This window comes from Anarhichas minor, unplaced genomic scaffold, assembly GCF_050575085.1.
Source record: "Anarhichas minor isolate MPS153535 unplaced genomic scaffold, ASM5057508v1 ptg000058l, whole genome shotgun sequence".
NCBI classification, from domain to species: domain Eukaryota; kingdom Metazoa; phylum Chordata; class Actinopteri; order Perciformes; family Anarhichadidae; genus Anarhichas; species Anarhichas minor.
In genome coordinates this window covers 12964768-12982467 of record NW_027466504.1, presented here as the reverse complement: position 1 = coordinate 12982467, position 17700 = coordinate 12964768, and the positions used below count along the sequence as shown (strand labels likewise).

The 17700-nt window shown below is 44.3% G+C and overlaps 1 protein-coding gene across 2 annotated transcripts in view; it reads right to left on the bottom strand.

Annotated features, from left to right (window-relative positions):
* Nucleotides 1–17700, bottom strand: part of slit1a (slit homolog 1a (Drosophila)) — a 79787-nt gene that overhangs the window by 11910 nt on the left and 50177 nt on the right. Inside the window, exons 9-21 of one of the 2 annotated variants that reach the window (XM_076076944.1) lie at nucleotides 14388–14535; nucleotides 10273–10344; nucleotides 7573–7644; nucleotides 7402–7473; nucleotides 7048–7191; nucleotides 5992–6155; nucleotides 4982–5005; nucleotides 2099–2243; nucleotides 1905–1979; nucleotides 1663–1806; nucleotides 1398–1541; nucleotides 1137–1303; nucleotides 215–350 (exon numbers count right to left, since the gene is read on the bottom strand). In XM_076076944.1, coding sequence (XP_075933059.1) covers nucleotides 215–350; nucleotides 1137–1303; nucleotides 1398–1541; nucleotides 1663–1806; nucleotides 1905–1979; nucleotides 2099–2243; nucleotides 4982–5005; nucleotides 5992–6155; nucleotides 7048–7191; nucleotides 7402–7473; nucleotides 7573–7644; nucleotides 10273–10344; nucleotides 14388–14535 — 1507 coding nt within the window. The remainder of the gene's footprint in view (nucleotides 1–214; nucleotides 351–1136; nucleotides 1304–1397; nucleotides 1542–1662; nucleotides 1807–1904; nucleotides 1980–2098; nucleotides 2244–4981; nucleotides 5006–5991; nucleotides 6156–7047; nucleotides 7192–7401; nucleotides 7474–7572; nucleotides 7645–10272; nucleotides 10345–14387; nucleotides 14536–17700) is intronic. The other variant, XM_076076943.1, reaches the window with a different exon arrangement.

The window sequence follows — 17700 nt, the reverse complement described above, 5'->3', positions numbered from 1 at the left end:
CAAATGATGAGATCTGTTTTCTTTGCCTCCACTCTTTTCTCCAACTCGTATCTCTTTCGTACCTCCTAAGCTGCCTTTACCGTTTGAAATGAACTCATTTGGTTTCCTTTCCAGACATGCCTCCAACAAAGCCAGACAAAGGAATAATAATACTTGGAACTCAAAATGATAAGATACACATGCAATTGGAAAAGAATAATGCCAATGAACTTACAGTTCAGTCACGTTTCTTGGGATGCCTTTGGGCAGTGTGTGGAGGTGCTTGTTACTACAGCGCACCACAGTCTCGAGGCAAGTGCATTCACTGGGACACTGGGGTCTGGGCACACAGCTTGACAGTTCCTCTTGGCCTGGGAAAAAATAGAGGAGTTAGAGGGGATACAAGAGAGGAAGAGAAAGGAGGAATGACCAGGAGGGTAGGAAAGACAAAGCAGAGCCAAAGCAGCACAATCCTACAAACTGATGGTGAGGCATTGAGACAATGAAAAAAGAGGACGAGTCAAATGTGAAAAGTAAAATAGGACAGAGGGACAGAGAGAGAGAGAGAGAGAGAGAGAGAGAGAGAGAGAGAGAGAGAGAGAGAGAGAGAGAGAGAGAGAGAGAGAGAGAGAGAGAGAGAGAGAGAGAGAGAGAGAATGAGAGAGAATGTAATATTGACTAACAAGAGCAAAGAATGGAAGCTGCCAGAAGCCCAAAGACAAGTCTAACATTCATTCAGGTGCAAATCGGCTGACTGGTCAATAAGGCAAACAGCTCAATAGCTCCACTCAGCCCGGCATCGACCAGCAGCTTAGGAACTGCAGAGTAGCAATCTGTTCAGTAAACAAAAGAGTCGCACAATAGCGGCCATTATTTAAAATGATCTCAGACACTTTAAGCAGCTCTTGTTCATTATGTATTGTGGAGCAGCGTGCAACGTTAAAATCTCCATCAGTCAGACCCAGACAGGTCAGTTTCACACATAGTGAAGGTCGTCTACTATATTGAAAATGCTTGACTCCTTTCAGAGAGACAGACTACTTCATTTAAAGTGGAGAAGCTGCAAAAAAAAAGTTTAGATACGGTCTAAATAAGGACATACAGAAAGAGACTCAAATCATAATGGGCAGTTAGTTGTGTGTCTTGGCACCACTTACCCTCCTCACAACGGAAGTCGGGCAGAGCCACATCCTGCAGAGGAATCTCCTTTAGGAAGGCAGGCCGCTGGCAGCGAGGGTTACCGGTCACAATCTTCCTACTCCTCAGCCAATCACCAAGCCAGCCCAGCTGGCAGTCACAGTTGAAGGAGTTGGCCAAGAGGTTACTGGGAGAAAGTGAGCATAAGAAAGGTTGTGAGAGCGTTGAAATATTAAAACGAATGATTTAGGGGTAGGCTTGTGTGTATGCCAGGGTCTCACAGGGTGGAGAGAGTCTGCAGAGTGTCGAAGGCTCCGGGAGTGATTGTGGTCAGCTGATTGTCGTACAGAGACAGCAGGCGAACATTGTGCAGCCCAGTGAAACTGTCGTTGTGGACGCAGCTGATCTTGTTGTTTCTCAGCATCCTGAGGAGGAACGACATTAAACACTTAGGCCTAAAAATTTAATTGAAATATTATCTTCAATTTCAGAAATTCAAGACTGACTGCCTGAGTGTGTGACTGTATGTGCTTTTGCATCACTCACAGCATACGCAGCCCCTCAAGGCCACGGAACATCCCACTTCGGACCGAGTCGATCTGATTGGCCGTGAGGTGAAGCTCATTGACGGATGACGCACCTTCGAATGACCCGTCTTCAATCTCTGTGATCTTGTTGTTGCTGAGGTTACTGTGGGGGGAAAAAAGGCATGTCAGAGACGTACATCACTATTTAGAGACTGACTGCTGAAAGGGAAAGTCAACAAATAAAATGAAAGAGCAACTTACATTTTTTTCAGCTGGGAAAGGCTCTTAAAAACTCCAGTTGCCTCCAGAGCAGTGATCTCATTGTTGTTAAGGCGGCTAGAGAGAAAGTTTAAAAAGACAACTTTGTATTGAAAACAAATTCAAGGATTCGTCTCGTGACTTGTTCTCATTTGTTCTCACTCCGACTCTTCCTAAATCTCTTCCTGTTTCCTTACAGTTCACTGGTGGATGTAGGGATGTGCTCAGGGATCTTGGTGAGCTTCAGGTTGGAGCAGTCCACAACGTTTGACTCACAGCGGCACTTGGGAGGACACACTGGATCACTGTTACAGGCGTTATTCAGACGGGTGTCCTCTGTGCCTGAACAGAAGACAATACAAACACACACAATGATATCAATCTCTTCCCTATGCCAACATATGTCCCTCACTTTTCCAAGATGCTCTTAATCACTCAACCGCTCCCTCCATGGCTATATGTGAGTAGTTTGTCCTGTTGTGACCTAAAAGGCGACCGTACCCAACTAATCTCTAATCTTAGGCACACTCAAGAACATCTTGGTACTTTCCAGTCAGAGGAGAGACTTGAATAGGTGAGGGCGAAGAGAGCTAATAGAGTGGGAGCAGTGGGGTGAAAAGAACAGTAGCAAGGGAGATTGAGATAGGGATGCCAAAGAGGATTTGGACGGCCAGCTTCAGTGAAGCAGAGCACCCAAGAGAGAGCACAGGAAGCGTGCGTAGACAGGTAGAGTCAAAGGAAAAGAGAGGGAGGAAACAGAAGAAGGAGCAAAGGAGGGACATAAATGCATGTAGGGAGGAAAAGGAAGAGAGGAGTGAAGGGAGGCAGATGAGAGAGAATGAAAGGTGAGTGGCAGAGGTGCAGGGAGACGTCTGTCCTGACAGAGGAAGAGCAAGAGTGAGGCAGCATGGGGAGTGCGGGGACGTATTCCTGCACTTCCTCTGTCTATGAATAGACGTTACGTGCCAAAAAGCGTGCTGCCAGTTACATCATGGCTGCTCAATAATGGAGCAGCACTGGGAGCCACTTAGGAAGACAGTGTGTACGTGTCTGTGAATGTGTGTATTGTGTCTGTGTATATATGTGCGTGAAGAGCAATGTGTGGGCATTTGTTCCATTTAGAGGGAACAGCCCAGCATTTTCTGTTAGGACATCGCCTTGTGTCCCGTTCCTTTTTTGCATGCACCTCTCTGCCTGAGGTTTTGAGATGACGTCAGTGGGATGCCGTGGGGCATCCAAACCACAATCATGAGCAGGAAAACCTCAAACAACCAGGACAAAATCCTACAGTTGAGTGTCAAAAATCTGTCTAAATAAACATTGACATTTGAAACCATAACCTAACCCAAACCCTCATTGTTGAATTTATTAGAATCCAGTTGGACGGCAACTGCATTCACAGAAAAAACTTCCTCAGGCTGTTCGTGCAAAGACTTCATCCGAATGTGTGTCACTCCTCAGATTGGCTCATTGGAGATATATAGACACAGGCATGCAGGTCAATTAAGGAACTTTCCCTCGCCAGGCCAGACAACAGGAAAAGGCATTTCCTGCTACAGAGGAAGCAATGAAAGTACAGCACAGCGCTTTGATCTTGAGGATGTAGAGGAGCCGGGGGAGATTCGTGAGCCTGAGTCATCGTCATCGTCACAAGTGCGTGGTGGCGACACTTTTACTGTCAGCATATTTAAACGAAACTGAAGAAAACACAGAGGAGAGGGTTGAGGTTTTTCCCTCTACGAGGCTCAAAATGACTCATCGCTGGAGTTGTAGAAGTTCTCATAATTCCCTGCAGCTTGGTTCCTCATTATCAATGCATTACCAAATTCCTGTGCTGTCTGCGATTGTGTGAGTTGAGTGCATGGGTGCGTGTATTGTGGAGGCTTTTATTGTTATCATTCAAGGAGGGGGAATTTCTCATTAATCACATTTGGCTTTGATCTTCTTTCTGCTTACATAGTACACCCATTTGTTCTCAAAGCCAGAGTAGAGCTTTATCACAGCTCAGCACACAAAGACACATTCATTTACACACACACACACACACACACACACACACACACACACACACACACACACACACACATATACACACACTCACACTTCGACACACATCACTGCTCCTCCTAGTTATTTTCTTGGAAGTGCTCTTGTTAAGAGGTCCGGAAACATCCGCTGATAGGAATCTGGGTCCTCTGGTGGGCTTTATTTTCTTTAACTTTTACTGATAGAAAAGACACACTTTCCTTCCTCTCTGTCCTTCTTTCCCTCCCTCCTTTTCTGCCCCTCATGGTGAGTGACTGTCTGTGCTCATGCCAAAGCAAAGAGCCACTTCCTTTTGACTCTATCGGCTGAGAATGTTAGGAAAACAGAGCTGAGGAAAGAAATGCGCCCTCACACATATATCTCATTAAGATGCACACACAGGCCAGTCATAGGCCCAATTAGCTGTTCTCATATGTATAAGTACCTTAATACCTCTACCAGGACACAACTTTCAACTAATTTTACACTTAAATGCCGAAGAGGTTTTTTTTCTGTACAGATCATTTCCCCTGTTCATCCTATCATCGTCCACATTAAGGGATGACTTTGGTCTATTGCAACTTATAGTAACTTTATAGTTTTGGCCATTATTTCAAGAACTTATGGTCTTATGGCATCTATGGAAAGTATGGTAGGTCAATGTTGAACGAGGAAGTCTGTTTGTAAACTGTGATAAAAGAAAACAAGATGCAGTTTCTTTTGTTTTCTCTTCCACATAAGTTTGTCGAACCTGTGGGGATCTGAATGTGCGTGTTTCTTTCCCTGTCTGACTTATTTTTAGCAACGTCGCCATGTTCCCAGCTCTCAGCAATTAACTTGGTAAATAAAATGTTATTATTGCCAAAAAGAAATGATGGCAAAACTACAAAAATGTGACCCAAGTTGTAATAAAGCTAAATAATCCTCTAACCCTGGGGGAGAGTGTTATTCAATTGAACAGTATGTAATGGAAAAAATGATGCTGGTACATGGCGGGAGGATAATTAAAGAAAAGAGGAAGACAATGATAGGTGTGAACATTTACAAGCACTCACCTGGGATGAAGTACTGCTCTTTGGCTGTGATGGAAAAAAGAAAGAGGGACGGATGTCAGTGAGACCAGTCTGACCTGCATAGCTGTGGTGTCGCTATGCTTCAGAACAGTCATATATAAAGCTTATATATGACGACACGTAACTCAAGGTGTATGACATTTAAACAGAGAAGCCCAGGACTGTCTCTGTGTATGGTATTGTGAAGGAACTAGCAACGGTGTTAAAAGGTGGTAAATATTTGGCTGTTGCTAAGGAAGAGTGACATGAAGGAAAGAGGGAAAAGAAAGAGGAAAAAAGAAAGAGAAAAACACAAAAAAGGACTCCCTTCTTTAGCAGGTCTAGCCAAACAAATGAGGCTATAAAGAAGTGTGAAACCTCAGCAGTGCAGAGTGCCAGACAGCGTAGCACAGTGCATAAACACAATGGTGGGCAGAGGGTGGAGGGAGTGGGGATGGTGAGGCCGGGCTAGTGCAGAGCAGAGGAGCGAGGAGATGAGGGTGTGTGAAGGAAACCTGAGCCTGGGAGGCAGAGAGCGGTGAGCGGGCTTGGGGAGATGGAGGCTGAGATTGGCAGAGGGCAGAGGTATGGTGGGGCACGTACAGAAACTCTAGCCCTTATACCAGGTGATCTCAGCTCACCGCGGTTTGAATATGAAACCAGACTCACAATGTGGTAACATGGAGGGGAAATGGAGAAAAAGCAAACAATCCATCTCTCCTTGGCCCCAAGTTCATCTGGGCAGATATTGATTGAGGAGCACCAGCACAGCAAATGATAGGCTGAATAAAACCTTTTGCCAGGAATGATCACTCATTAAAAGTGGTGTGAGGTAGAAGGAACAATGCAGAGATAATAGCCACTCCCAGCGGAGATAAAGAGAGAAGGTAAGAGTAGAACAGTGAGAGACAAGAGGCATAAAAACAACAAAGCCTGTTTGAGCGATAGAGAGCCCGAGAGAGAAATAAGACGGAGACATTTTTGAAGACAGGGCCACAGAGCCACCGGCCTACCGGAGCAGCGGAACTTCTTGCTCTTGATCTGTCCAATACGTTTGTTTGCGAGTCGGCGAGGGCTGGCACAGCGGGCGCCGCTGGTCTCGATGGGGTTGGAGCGCAGGTAGTCTGCAAGCCACTTCAGATTACAGTCACAAATAAATGGGTTCTGGGCCAGGTGACTGGAGAACGGAGAGGGAGGGTTGGAAGGAAAGAATGAGAGGGGACAAAAGAAACTTGAAAGCTGATGGGATAAAGGCCAACAAGAAACATTGCAAGTAGTATGTTTATATTTAGACATCAGAGCCGCAGTCTTACTGTATAGATAGAAAATAAGAAAATGCCATTATTTACGGATTGACTTGAAGGAATAGCTTGACATTTTGGGTAATACACTTATTTGCTCCTTTATGTCAAGAGTTAGGTGAGAAAGTTGATAATACTCTCATGCCTGTTTGGTAAATATGAAGCTACAGCTAACAGCTGGTTAGCTTAGCTTAGCATAGAGACAGGAAACAAGGGGAACAGCTAGCCTGGCTCTGTCTGTCAGTAACTTCTTCAAATGTTTTCCAAATGAATGCTTTCTGGGCAAACTTTATGAAGTTCTTGTTTTACACATATTAAGAGTTTGGATGCATGTATGAAATAAGAATTATCCATCATCTTCAACAGGTGTCTTGCACATGGATGATTATGTCATGCAATGTGTATCAGACGTGCTAAGCACCACGGTGTGAGGTCTGTATTGACAACAGCTTGAGATTCGCCTTGTTTAACAGATCACAGAAAACATTAATTTAGACCGAATTGGTGCTGTCTGGGTAACATTGGTGGAAGGAGTGGGTGTGGTGTGTGCTGTTTTTGATCTAGATCTGGCCGCAGAAGCTGTGTGTGTCCGCGTGTTTGTGAAGATGATAGATGTACTCTCCTCTCTACCTCGTGATTCCGTTCCTGTGTTATTATGCAGACCTGCGAGTAAACAACTCCTGCGTTGGCTCATGTTGTATGGTGACGGCTCAGTATGTGTCAGAGCATGCATGTGTGTGTGTGTGTGTGTGTGTGTGTTTGACTCACAGGGTCTGTATAGCTCGTAGTGAAGTGAAGGTGCCCTTGGCGAGGGTTTGGATCTTGTTGTCGTAGAGCGATAGCAGTGAGAGATTCTGCAGGTCCTGGAAGGCGTTTGCACGAACACAGTGTATCTTATTGGCATTCAGCAACCTGAGAGAAGAGGGGAGAAAAGGAAACAAAGAAGGAGAGAAGCAGCTTGTCAGAGTTTCTTTATGTATTCATTCATTATGTATTCCATCTAGAAAACTATGCACAGGTACAAAGTTTATTTAAAGGTCATGACTCCTTACTGAGTGGGAGTAAAAGATGCCTGGTATTCAATATATGTCTGCAGAGTATCAGTGTGTGTGTTCTGCTTACAGCAGTTGCAGGGCGTAGAGGCCGTCAAACATCCCCTTGGGTAGGTCAGTGATCTTATTTCCATACAGCACACTGGGAAATCATAACACACACTTGCTTAAGACATGGGAAATGACAACAGGGTGGATATTTATGCACATAGATGCACAGACTCGGCTTGGGGCCACTTACAGGGAGTTGAGGGAACGCAGACCCTGGAAGGCATCAGGAGCTATCTCTGAGATCTGGTTGTTGCTCAGGTCTCTGCGTTGAAAAAAGGAAGCCGGTGAATTAGTCAAGGAAATTGAGCTTTTGGGGAAAAGTCCTTTTTCTGTGGGAGGTTTGACCCCAGGTTTGACCCCAGGTTTGTCACCTGGGTGTCCCCCTCATAGGAAGGTGGGTTGGGTGGAAGGGCCCTGCTTGTCGCTAGCAAGCAAGGAGGGAGCCAATGTAGTGTGAGCTGGATAAAGAGGAGTTCCAGCTCTCTCCCATTTTTGATGGTGCGTCTCTTCAAGGGATTTGAAGAAATGGAGCGGGCTAGAGTCTCGTAGCCAATCAAAACATTTACTTTGTATTATTTGTGGCCTAACAAACGGCCCTGTGTTGTATCACTGTGAGTGTGTGTGGGTAAAAACGGGTTGCAGGGCCGAAATCCAAAGCGAAATACAGTAGACTGCCTCTGAACATAGCCGTTGTTAATAGGATCCACAGGCCTCTCCCCACAGGATAACCACTAAGCCTGTGTGTCTATGTGTTTATATGTCTGTGTGTGTGTGTGTGTGTGGGTAAATGCAACAGTAAATGAGGAACAGTGGGACAGAAGGAGAGAAAGACAGATGGAGAGAGAGAGTTAATGGAGTATGTGGACTGAACTCCAGTCGACTGGATACCTTTGAAGGAAAATCATCATGTGGTGAAGAAGAGGGATATTTTCTCATTTGGGGGTAACAGTTAAATAAGTACCCATTTGTCTTCTTGCAAAGGACTGAGGTTTCCTGGAAATGAAAACATGGCGAAGGAGCCAACATCTGCACTGGTGCGTGTCTGTAAACTCAGACACTGGTCTGTTTGTGTATGTGTCGGTGTGTGAGGGCTGTTATTGCATCCCTGTCTTAAGGAGCGGTTCATGTGTAGGTCATCCAAACTGGGACAAGGTGAAAGAGAATGTGTGTGGTTGGCATTTTACTGGGAGAGGAGGACATGCAGGGTCAGGAGAGGCATCGCACACATACCTCCACAAATAAACAAATACACACACACAAGCACCTGTATAGAACTTTAAGTTGTCGTACAACCAAATATTATATAACTATTTTCCATAAATATTAGCCAGAACACTTAATATAAAACATACATGTGAACATCTGCAGAGCCTGACCCAGGAGAGGGAACATATTCATCATGATGTATCGATGATGTCTACACACAGCGTGTACTGACGGTGTTGGACAGGCCGGACCAGTGAGGGCTCACAGCCAGCTGAATCAACAGAGGCGCTGAGGGTCAACACAGACATGTGGCCGTACATTGTTGTTGCTAAATGCAGACTCAGCAGCAGCAACAGTAGCAGGTCATGTCTGTTTGGAAGACCAAATGCAACACATTCTCACTGCCAAGGGGTCATCTTTTTTTCGTAATAATATTGCAAACCACAACAGTTTGTGACTCCGTTTTTGTGGGTTGAACTTAGATGGTTTCACCTAACTAAAAGTGGAACCCTAACATGCTTGATTGACTCCACAAGGTTCGCAGTTTATGTACATCTACAGACAGAAAATCACACTTCATCGTGAACAAAACAAATCGTGAATTTTCTGTGTGATCAGGGGAACTACAATGAGAGAGCAGCTGCCCAATGCCATTTATTTTAACAAGAGTACAGTTTCTTTTTGTTAAATTAGCAAAATATTAGTAAATATTATGTATTAAAACCATAACTTGTTGATTCAGTAATACGTGATGATTTTACTATTTGTGACAAAAGCACTTAAATTCAGATTTTTATTAGAGTTTTATTCACCTTACTTTATGTGAAACCTTAACAAAAACAAACAAACACGCATTCTTGCCTATATACAGTAATATATATATATATAAAATATTTGTAGCAAATAATTTTTCTAATTTACTGTAACACATATTGAGTTTTTACATGATTCACAATATTTGTCAACATAATATAAGGGAAAAAAAAGTTGAACGAATAAATATAAATTTTGCTTGAGATTTGGCTACACTAAGAAAGCAGTTGCTTGAGTCTGTCAGCTGCTCTGTATTCACCTCATTTGAACTTCAAACCGTCCCTGCAGTGCGATGATAAAACAGTGATGAATCCTTTAAGAATGGCAGAGAAACTCCCTGACCTTCCGTTTCCTCCGTCTCCCTGCTGCTATGTCGGTCAGGCCTGGTGGTGCTGGTGTTGGAGTTATGGGTTTGGCCGACTGGCGTGTGCTGGCTGGGTGACCGGACAGCTGGCTCAACGAGTGAAAAACCACTCAACTACCAGCCAGTCACTGTTCACTCCCAGAGAGGGCAAAGCCTCAGCCCTTATTCCAGGACACTCTCCGTCTCCTCATCATCATCCCAGCCGCAGTTTACAGTTTGCGCATGAAGGCACAAAACACACTCACACACAGCCTGGACACAACACTAGCCAGGGGAATACCAGTGAAACATGAGAGCTGTTATTATGCTCATGTAGCATCTGAGTGCTTGCTTTCCATGCCACCCCAAGTCTGAGAACAAGTATGTTCTTTAGGCGCAGACAAAATAAATACATTCTATTTGGAGTGGAATAAAAAGACTGCCAATTGTCGCTTCTTTTTCCAGCCCTCAACTTCTTGTTCTCGTCTGTATTATTTAGCTCTGAGGTGAGTGTACTGCTGTACTTACATCCTACGCAGTTTCTTGTAGGGAGAGAAGGCTCCAGGAGGAACAGACTTAATCCCATTCTGCTCCAGACGTCTGGAGAAAGGAGGAGAAAAGAGGAGAAGAGAAAAGAGGAGAGGAGATATCATCAGTTATCCAAACAATGCTTCTCCACGGTAACATAGTTGTGCAATCCTCCGTTTACCTCTGACCCTTGGTGATTGGCCTGATTATATTAGCGGAGATCTATTCTCCAGCTGTAATAGGTCCAGGCATGTCGGAGTCATAACATCCTTAGAACCAATAAACAGTCTGAATACTAAAGTGCTGTGGAAAAGGACTGGAGGGGAAAAGGCTCCGTCTCTGTTTGTGTGAGGGTGTTAAGGCCTTCAACTAAAAGTCATATTTCTTCTTAGTATAACATTTACAGTTTCCAGCACTTATGTTCACATATGAGATCGTGAAATCAATAATGATCTCACTTGTTCTTGTGAAATCTGTCTTTATCCTCTGGGTGTCTGCAAAGTGTCCACTGAAACCTTTGCAGTGCGGTGAAACATGACTTCTTTTAGTTTACTTTACTTTTTTTCAGTGAGCCTAAGAGCTGCTGAAGAAAAATGTTTGACAAAGTCTCACCATACAAAAATGAAAGAATGAAATTAACATACAGACAAACATACATTTGGTCATTTAGAACAGAACAGTCACAAACGAATCAGTCTCAGATGGTCACAGGGAACCAGACATCACTAAACCCCATTAGTGTGGGCATGCGTGTCTGTGTGTTTCAGGCCGACTGCTACTTAGGACCCAGCTCCCTGGTGTATCTGGCAGAGGGCTGTTTATCTGCAGGTCACTTCACAGCTTTTAAAATCGTCCTTAACAAGGCTTAGCAGGACCCAGAGGGAGCCAGCTGTGGGCCTGTCTGGTTGTCCTACCATGCTGCCTCCCAGCAGAGGAACTGGCTGCAGAACTCGAGGCATGGGCCTGCGTGAGGTGTGGTTGTCCAGGGTCTATACGGGAGAATCTAAAGATCTTTAAAATGCTATTTGTCACCACAGGAAAAAGAGAAACATTAAATTAAAATCTGCAAAACTCTTTGGCAACAGAGCATAGTTGATAGATATCATCACTCTCTTAAGAATGTGATTTCTTGGCTCAGGACCATTTCCACATGATTTAATTATTCTATTCGAGATTTATTACATGCCTCCTGCATTGCTATGTTTATGTCTATTCGTGGGGGGTAAATGTTTTGTTAGACACTCGCCACAGCCACTTAACAGTTTTGAGTTTCCAAATTTTTCAATCAGGAATCTTTCCCCTTCAAAGGAGCAGTCTACATTTATGGAGCGATATAAGGAGCGTAGTTGACATTCTTAGGATAGCAGTGATTCTAGACCACTGATTACTGCGGTGTACATGCTCTCTCTGTCTGTTTTTGTCTGCCTGTCCCAATCTGTCCATGGATTTACAGCCGAGTGACAGCGCTGTGGTTCTTCTGCCCTCACCATGCGGCAGAGTGCTGGGCCAAGTGGCTTTAGCGCCTTCTCTCATCAACCAGTCTGTCTGACTAGTCCAAACCAGTCTGGCACTCTGCGTGCTGTTTGCATGTGTTTCAGCGTCTACATGCTGCGGTTGCTCCGGTGTGTGCCATCATATAACAAAACCCTCTGAGCCAGACAAGGGCACACAGTGCTATCTGACCACATTTTAGCCTTTGCGTTGTCGCTAATCACAGATCGATATGTGCAAGCCACTTAATCCCCTCAATCAACAAAGGAGCTGCTTTGTCCAATTGGCACAGAAAAAATAAACAATCTCTCAGAGTCGCCTTCGGACGGACAATCAATGGTTCCCATCCAATTTGTCAGGTAGAACGTTTGTATGTGTGTCTGTCTGTGAGCTGGTGTTTGTGTCAGCCCAATCAATGTCCCTCATCCTTTTCATTAGGGTCTGAGCATGTTTTTCATTAAGGGGAAACACATTACGCCTTTGGGCATTCACCCAGTGCGTGCGTTAGTCAGAAATGGATGGCAGGATCGCAGCAGCAGATGAAAGACGGGGGGGGGGGGGGGGGGGGGGGCATTTTTATGGCAGAGTTCAGTCACTGCAGACAGAGACTATGGTGCACTGCATAGTAATCTGTTGTGGTAGTGTTTAGGCTAACTGGGCCTGGTCTCACAAGAGAGGAGTAGAGAAAGCAGCTCACATCCCCACAGCCATAAACACAACACTGGCATTCATTAGGGGAGAGCAGGGCAGGGAGGTTGCAGTTCTCCGATTTGTACATAATGAGAGCAGCATGTGTGTGTGTGTGTGTATGTAACTTTCAGAGTGCCTCATTAACAAGGCATTAGGCTGGCCTTGATACCCAGCAGCCCGCCTTGCTGTAATTGAAACTGATTTTATAATGAACTTCAAGCACAGATCAAACCTGCTGCACCAAATTACTGAGCGGAGTCCTCCCCCCCCCCCCCCAATCCCTGCTCTGCCTCCTCAAAGCCGGGAAAGCCGGAAAAAAAATCAAGAGAGGAGGAGAAAGAGCAGTGTGGGAATATAACTTGTAAGGTAAGACTCTGATGGGCAGGGCAGGAGGAGGCATGATATAAGCCAGCGTTTCACCCGGGTCTTGTAAACGATGAATTAGATCGTAGTAGAGTTTATTAGCGGGACGCGGTTAAGCACCAATTAGATGTGAAGGGCAGGGAGACTTTTAAAATGTCTTTACTCATCTGCTGAGCAGAGAGAACCTATAAATCCTGTGCATGGTATAGCTATCTTTCAGCCTCCCTCGTCTCCCATTAGTGCTGCTCGCTGGTTATTGGGCTCATAGATCACATCACTCTACGAGATATTCCACTTGTGGAACATTACAACTGGAGGGCATGCCGAAGGGGTCTACAAACCATAAAACATGGCAAAAACTGAGAAGCAAGAGTGAGGCTGAATAATTAGCATCCCAAAAGTCAATACGCAGCAGCGTGTGAAGACTTTTAAATTATTTAAAATATCAAAATATTTCTTGGGGGGGGTCATTCAATTAGACAAGAACACACAGAAGTGTGGACCGCACGTCCAAATTAGGAAATTGAGCACACCACTGCACTAGAAATGGGTCAGGGTTGTTGGGGAACATGGGATCTGTGACTTCCATATAACTGGGTATTTATAAACAGACCCCATGGGGAGGAGGAGACCTAGAAACTTGCTGTGTCCTCCTAACTACACACATGCTCCTTGGAAGAACATACAACACAACCGCTGGCTTTCTCCCTTCATCCTCCTCTTTTCTCGCCGTGCATAAATCACAGCGTTACATGCAGACTTCTGCCGGGGGCATTAAATCTCTGATAAAGAGAGTAAAAGCACTACCTTGAAAAGTCTAGCCGTGCATTCCCAGGAATTACGGTAGGCTGATAGCATGTGGGCCGTAACCAGTTAATGCCCAGACAGATGTTGGAAGACTGATAAACTGAGGAAGGGATGTCAGCGAAGCGCTCGCATGTGGTTCACAGCCATCTGAGCTGACAAGAGCAAGCAGCCTCAGTCTAAAGTCTGTTCTAAGTCTCCATGTGTCTCTCTTAGTGTACAGCGGATGGATGGATGTCTTGCTGTCAGGTGATGCATGGTGAGAAAAGCAAGCTAGAACAGCATATGTACATAAAACATGCATGTTTAAATCCTCTCAGCCTTGTTAAACCCCTGCATGAGCATACAGATGCATATTGAAACACATACGCATTTTTCATGCGCATTCTCAAACAAATGCCCGGCAGTGCATTGCTTCATAGAACAATGCGGCTGTGGATGTCCCTGCGTCTCTTTCCTGTAGGTCTGCTACAGGCTGCACTGTGCTGAAGAATCTAAGCCTCCTAAAGATATGAAAGATCCAAACAGCTATCTAGTTCTGAGGGTCATCTACTGTACCAAATCTCACCAAAATCAGATGTACACTGAGCTGTTCATGGTTGATAGCATCATATCAATGCTGATTGTGGGAAAAAGTATCACTTTTGCATTTAAATGTGTTAAATAATTTTTCTAAATCGGCTTAGAAAACGTCTTTTAAGTTGGATTTCACTGATGTTTTTTATGGGGTGACACTGTTTACTGCAGAAAACGGGTATTGTGCTTACATCTCAGCCATGGTGTCGGGCAGGTTGGCTGGGATGGCAGTGAGACCTTTCCCTCTACAGTCCACAATGTTGTTGCTGCAGGTGCACATGGCGGGGCAAGAGCCCAAACCGATGCTGCACGGCTGAAGGCTGGAAGATTCCTGGTGACCTGAAGAGACAAGTAAGAGAGAGAGAGAGAAAAAAAAAGTACATGAGAGGTGAACATGGAGGAAAATATGATGGGTAGAGAGGAATATGCAGCTCCTACAGGTGTGTGAGCACAGGTGGATTTCTTTGGTTTTAATGAGAGCAGCACGACTCTCAGCAGGATTACAGGGCTGTTTGCAGGAGGGTTTGTGCGCTGACATGGAGCAGCCCCTGCACTCATGTGGAGCTCAAGCTCTTCCGTTGCTGCTCATGTCATCAACCCTTTGTGTTTTATAAACTGAATTGCAAATCAACACACATTCCCAGGGATGTTTTGACATTGAGAAAAAGATATGAAACATCCTGCTCTTGACTTTATTGTAAAGACGTACATCCTTGAGAATCAATGGGCAAGAAACTAGGTTATCTATCAAAGGAGTGCCGCAGTATATTGAGAGGAGAATAAAGACATGAATAATAGAGTTGGAGCGGCGATTGAAGGCCTCCCAATAACATCCATTGATCTCTACGCAAATTTTCCTCCCGAGTCTGCTTTCTCCGGGTGGAATTGATGCCATTCTGCAAATTCAGCCTGACAACCCCCCCCCCCCCCACCTCTTCACTTCCATTTGTTCTAAAACAATTCAACTTTTCAATTTGCATACACAGCACACAACCCATCACGCTGTCTCTAGATACCTGTTCAAATAGCTGCGGCACTGTCAACGATATGGTGAAGAGCGGGTGCTTGCACTGCCAGTTCAGCGTGTTTGGTATGTGTGGTGTGTGTGTGTGTGTGTGTGTGTGTGTGTACAAGAGTGTGTATGTAAGCCTAACCCAGATAAAATGAATAAAACAGACTTTTAAATGGCCTCATTTACACAGCATTACTAATTCGAGTTTCAAACCATGAATATTTGATAACCTTCCTATCTATCGCTCAGCTCGTGTGGAAAATGTTGGCAAGAGAGAGTGAAGTGGGGATAGATATTCAGGGAGAGGAAGTGATGGTGAAAGTCAGTGACAGAGTAAGTAAAGTGCTAAAAACTCCACTCCCTAAAACAGAGAAAAAGATCACTGCCAGACATTAATGGCTCTAGCTCTTGGACTATTAACTTATAACCAATGTATAAGGTCACACTTAATTTATCCGGCAAATCATAATGAATTACCTTTAGGGACGAGATGCTTTGACAAATCTGTGAATCAGGTAAACACAACAAATAGCATCAAGAGCGTGAATCAGTGAATCAACACTCGCACAGTCGCTCAACCCGCGTGATCGGAGGCCCTGTGATCTTGGAGGCAGAGCTTTGACAGATCTGGGATCAGGTGTAGGGCAGAGAAGAACTCCCTTCTGATCCAACATGGCATATTTGACAGGCCTGGGATCAGGGAGAGTGCAGTGCACAGCTGGAGTGGCCTTAACAATGACAGCTCTCTGACAGGTATACTTGAGGTGAGTCTGTTTGATGTACGCTCGTCCCCGGATCATTCTTGTGCTGTTTTCCCCATTATCTCTTTCCCATCCGCCGTCTCTTCCACTGTGTTCCCGTCCCATTTCCCTGGTTTTATGTGCTTCCACCTTTGTATTACTCCCCCTTCCTCCACTTTTCTTCTCTCCCTCACTGCGCTTAACATCCACATTTTCAGCCTCTTCACTCCCATATCTCTGCCAACGACTGTCACCACAACCCATTACCTGCAATCCATTTGGTCTCAAGTCTTTACATTTGACCTCACTCCACCTCATTTCTCTCATCATCTCATAATGTTATCCCTGGATTCTTTTCATTTGTCCTTTTTTCTCAAATTCCCTTTCAGCACAACAGTTGGGTTCACCAGTTCTCTCATCTTTTTCCCTCTTTATACACTATTTTCTTCCCGGTTTCACACTACAGGAGTTGTATTTTCTTCCACCCCTCAAGCAATTCATTACTCATTGCTCAGTTCAAACACAATATTTTTATGCCATTTATTATTCCCTGCAAGCAGTAATTCAGCGCAATAGTCATTAACTTCATGTCATATAACCTCAAATTGACACAAGCAGCTTCTACATTTCAGTTACCTCTAATGTAAATGATCAAGAGGGTTCATATGTAACCGTTTTGCTCAATAACATCACAGCGAAGGCCATTCAGACAAACTTAAGTCCTAATCTAAACTGGAGAGAGATAATTATGAGTAATTAGGATGAAAATAGATTGGCAGTGATATTTGGCACATCATGTTTTATTGGTTTTCTATATACCTATTTTCACACAACTTTTGAGTCTTCTTGCAGTAAAAAATGTTTTGCTATTTGTCTTTTTAGCCTAAACTGGATCATTTTGTGGTGAAAAAAGCTCAGAAACGCCTTCTGGTTGAAGTAAGTGAAGAGAAAAATGGAGTGAAAACACAAATGAGCGGCTGGTCATGCACCAGAGCCCAACTGCAAAACAAAAGTAAAAGTGTTTCCTCAGCAAATGTTATTTTTAAAATCCAACTTTCCCACAGATTTAGAGTGGCTATACTTCAATCATTAAGTATAGATACACTGTAAAAATGCAGTGCTTAGAAACTAAAATAATGTGATTTAAGTTTCTTCAATATTAATGTGATTTTTAGATTGATGAGAAACGACCGCCTGGAACAAAATGATGTTATTTCTCAAAGTGAAGCAGTACATGTGTTACTCTGCTCATTACCAACAACAAATGTGAAATATCGTGGCGCTTTCAAGCCAAACACTGGGAGTGAAAGTCAGTGAGTCGTGATGCCGAGAGCCCTGCAGAATTTCATCATATTTTGCAACAACTACCAACACACTGGACCCCATTTTCCTTCTCCTGCCTCTCACAACAATAACATGCCTTTCTTTTCCCTCTTCCTGTCTTCCAACAGAGCGCCACCCCGCCCCAAATCCCCCGCAGGTGGCCTGGCCTGGTCACAGCACAAACTACATACACAAGTATACAGTATGTGTGTGCCAGCAAGCCAGTCCCTAGTGAGTCCTTCACTGGGAGTTCAACTTCTGGTCAGTCATCCATTGAAGAAGAAACTGGGTGTGTTTGCGTGAATGAATGACTGTGTATGTATGCACAGAGAAGCAGAAACAGATTTTGTTTTCATCCTGTTTGTCTTGTCCATAATATATGAATGACCATTTGCTAATGAGGCTCACAGAGAACCAATCAATCTACCA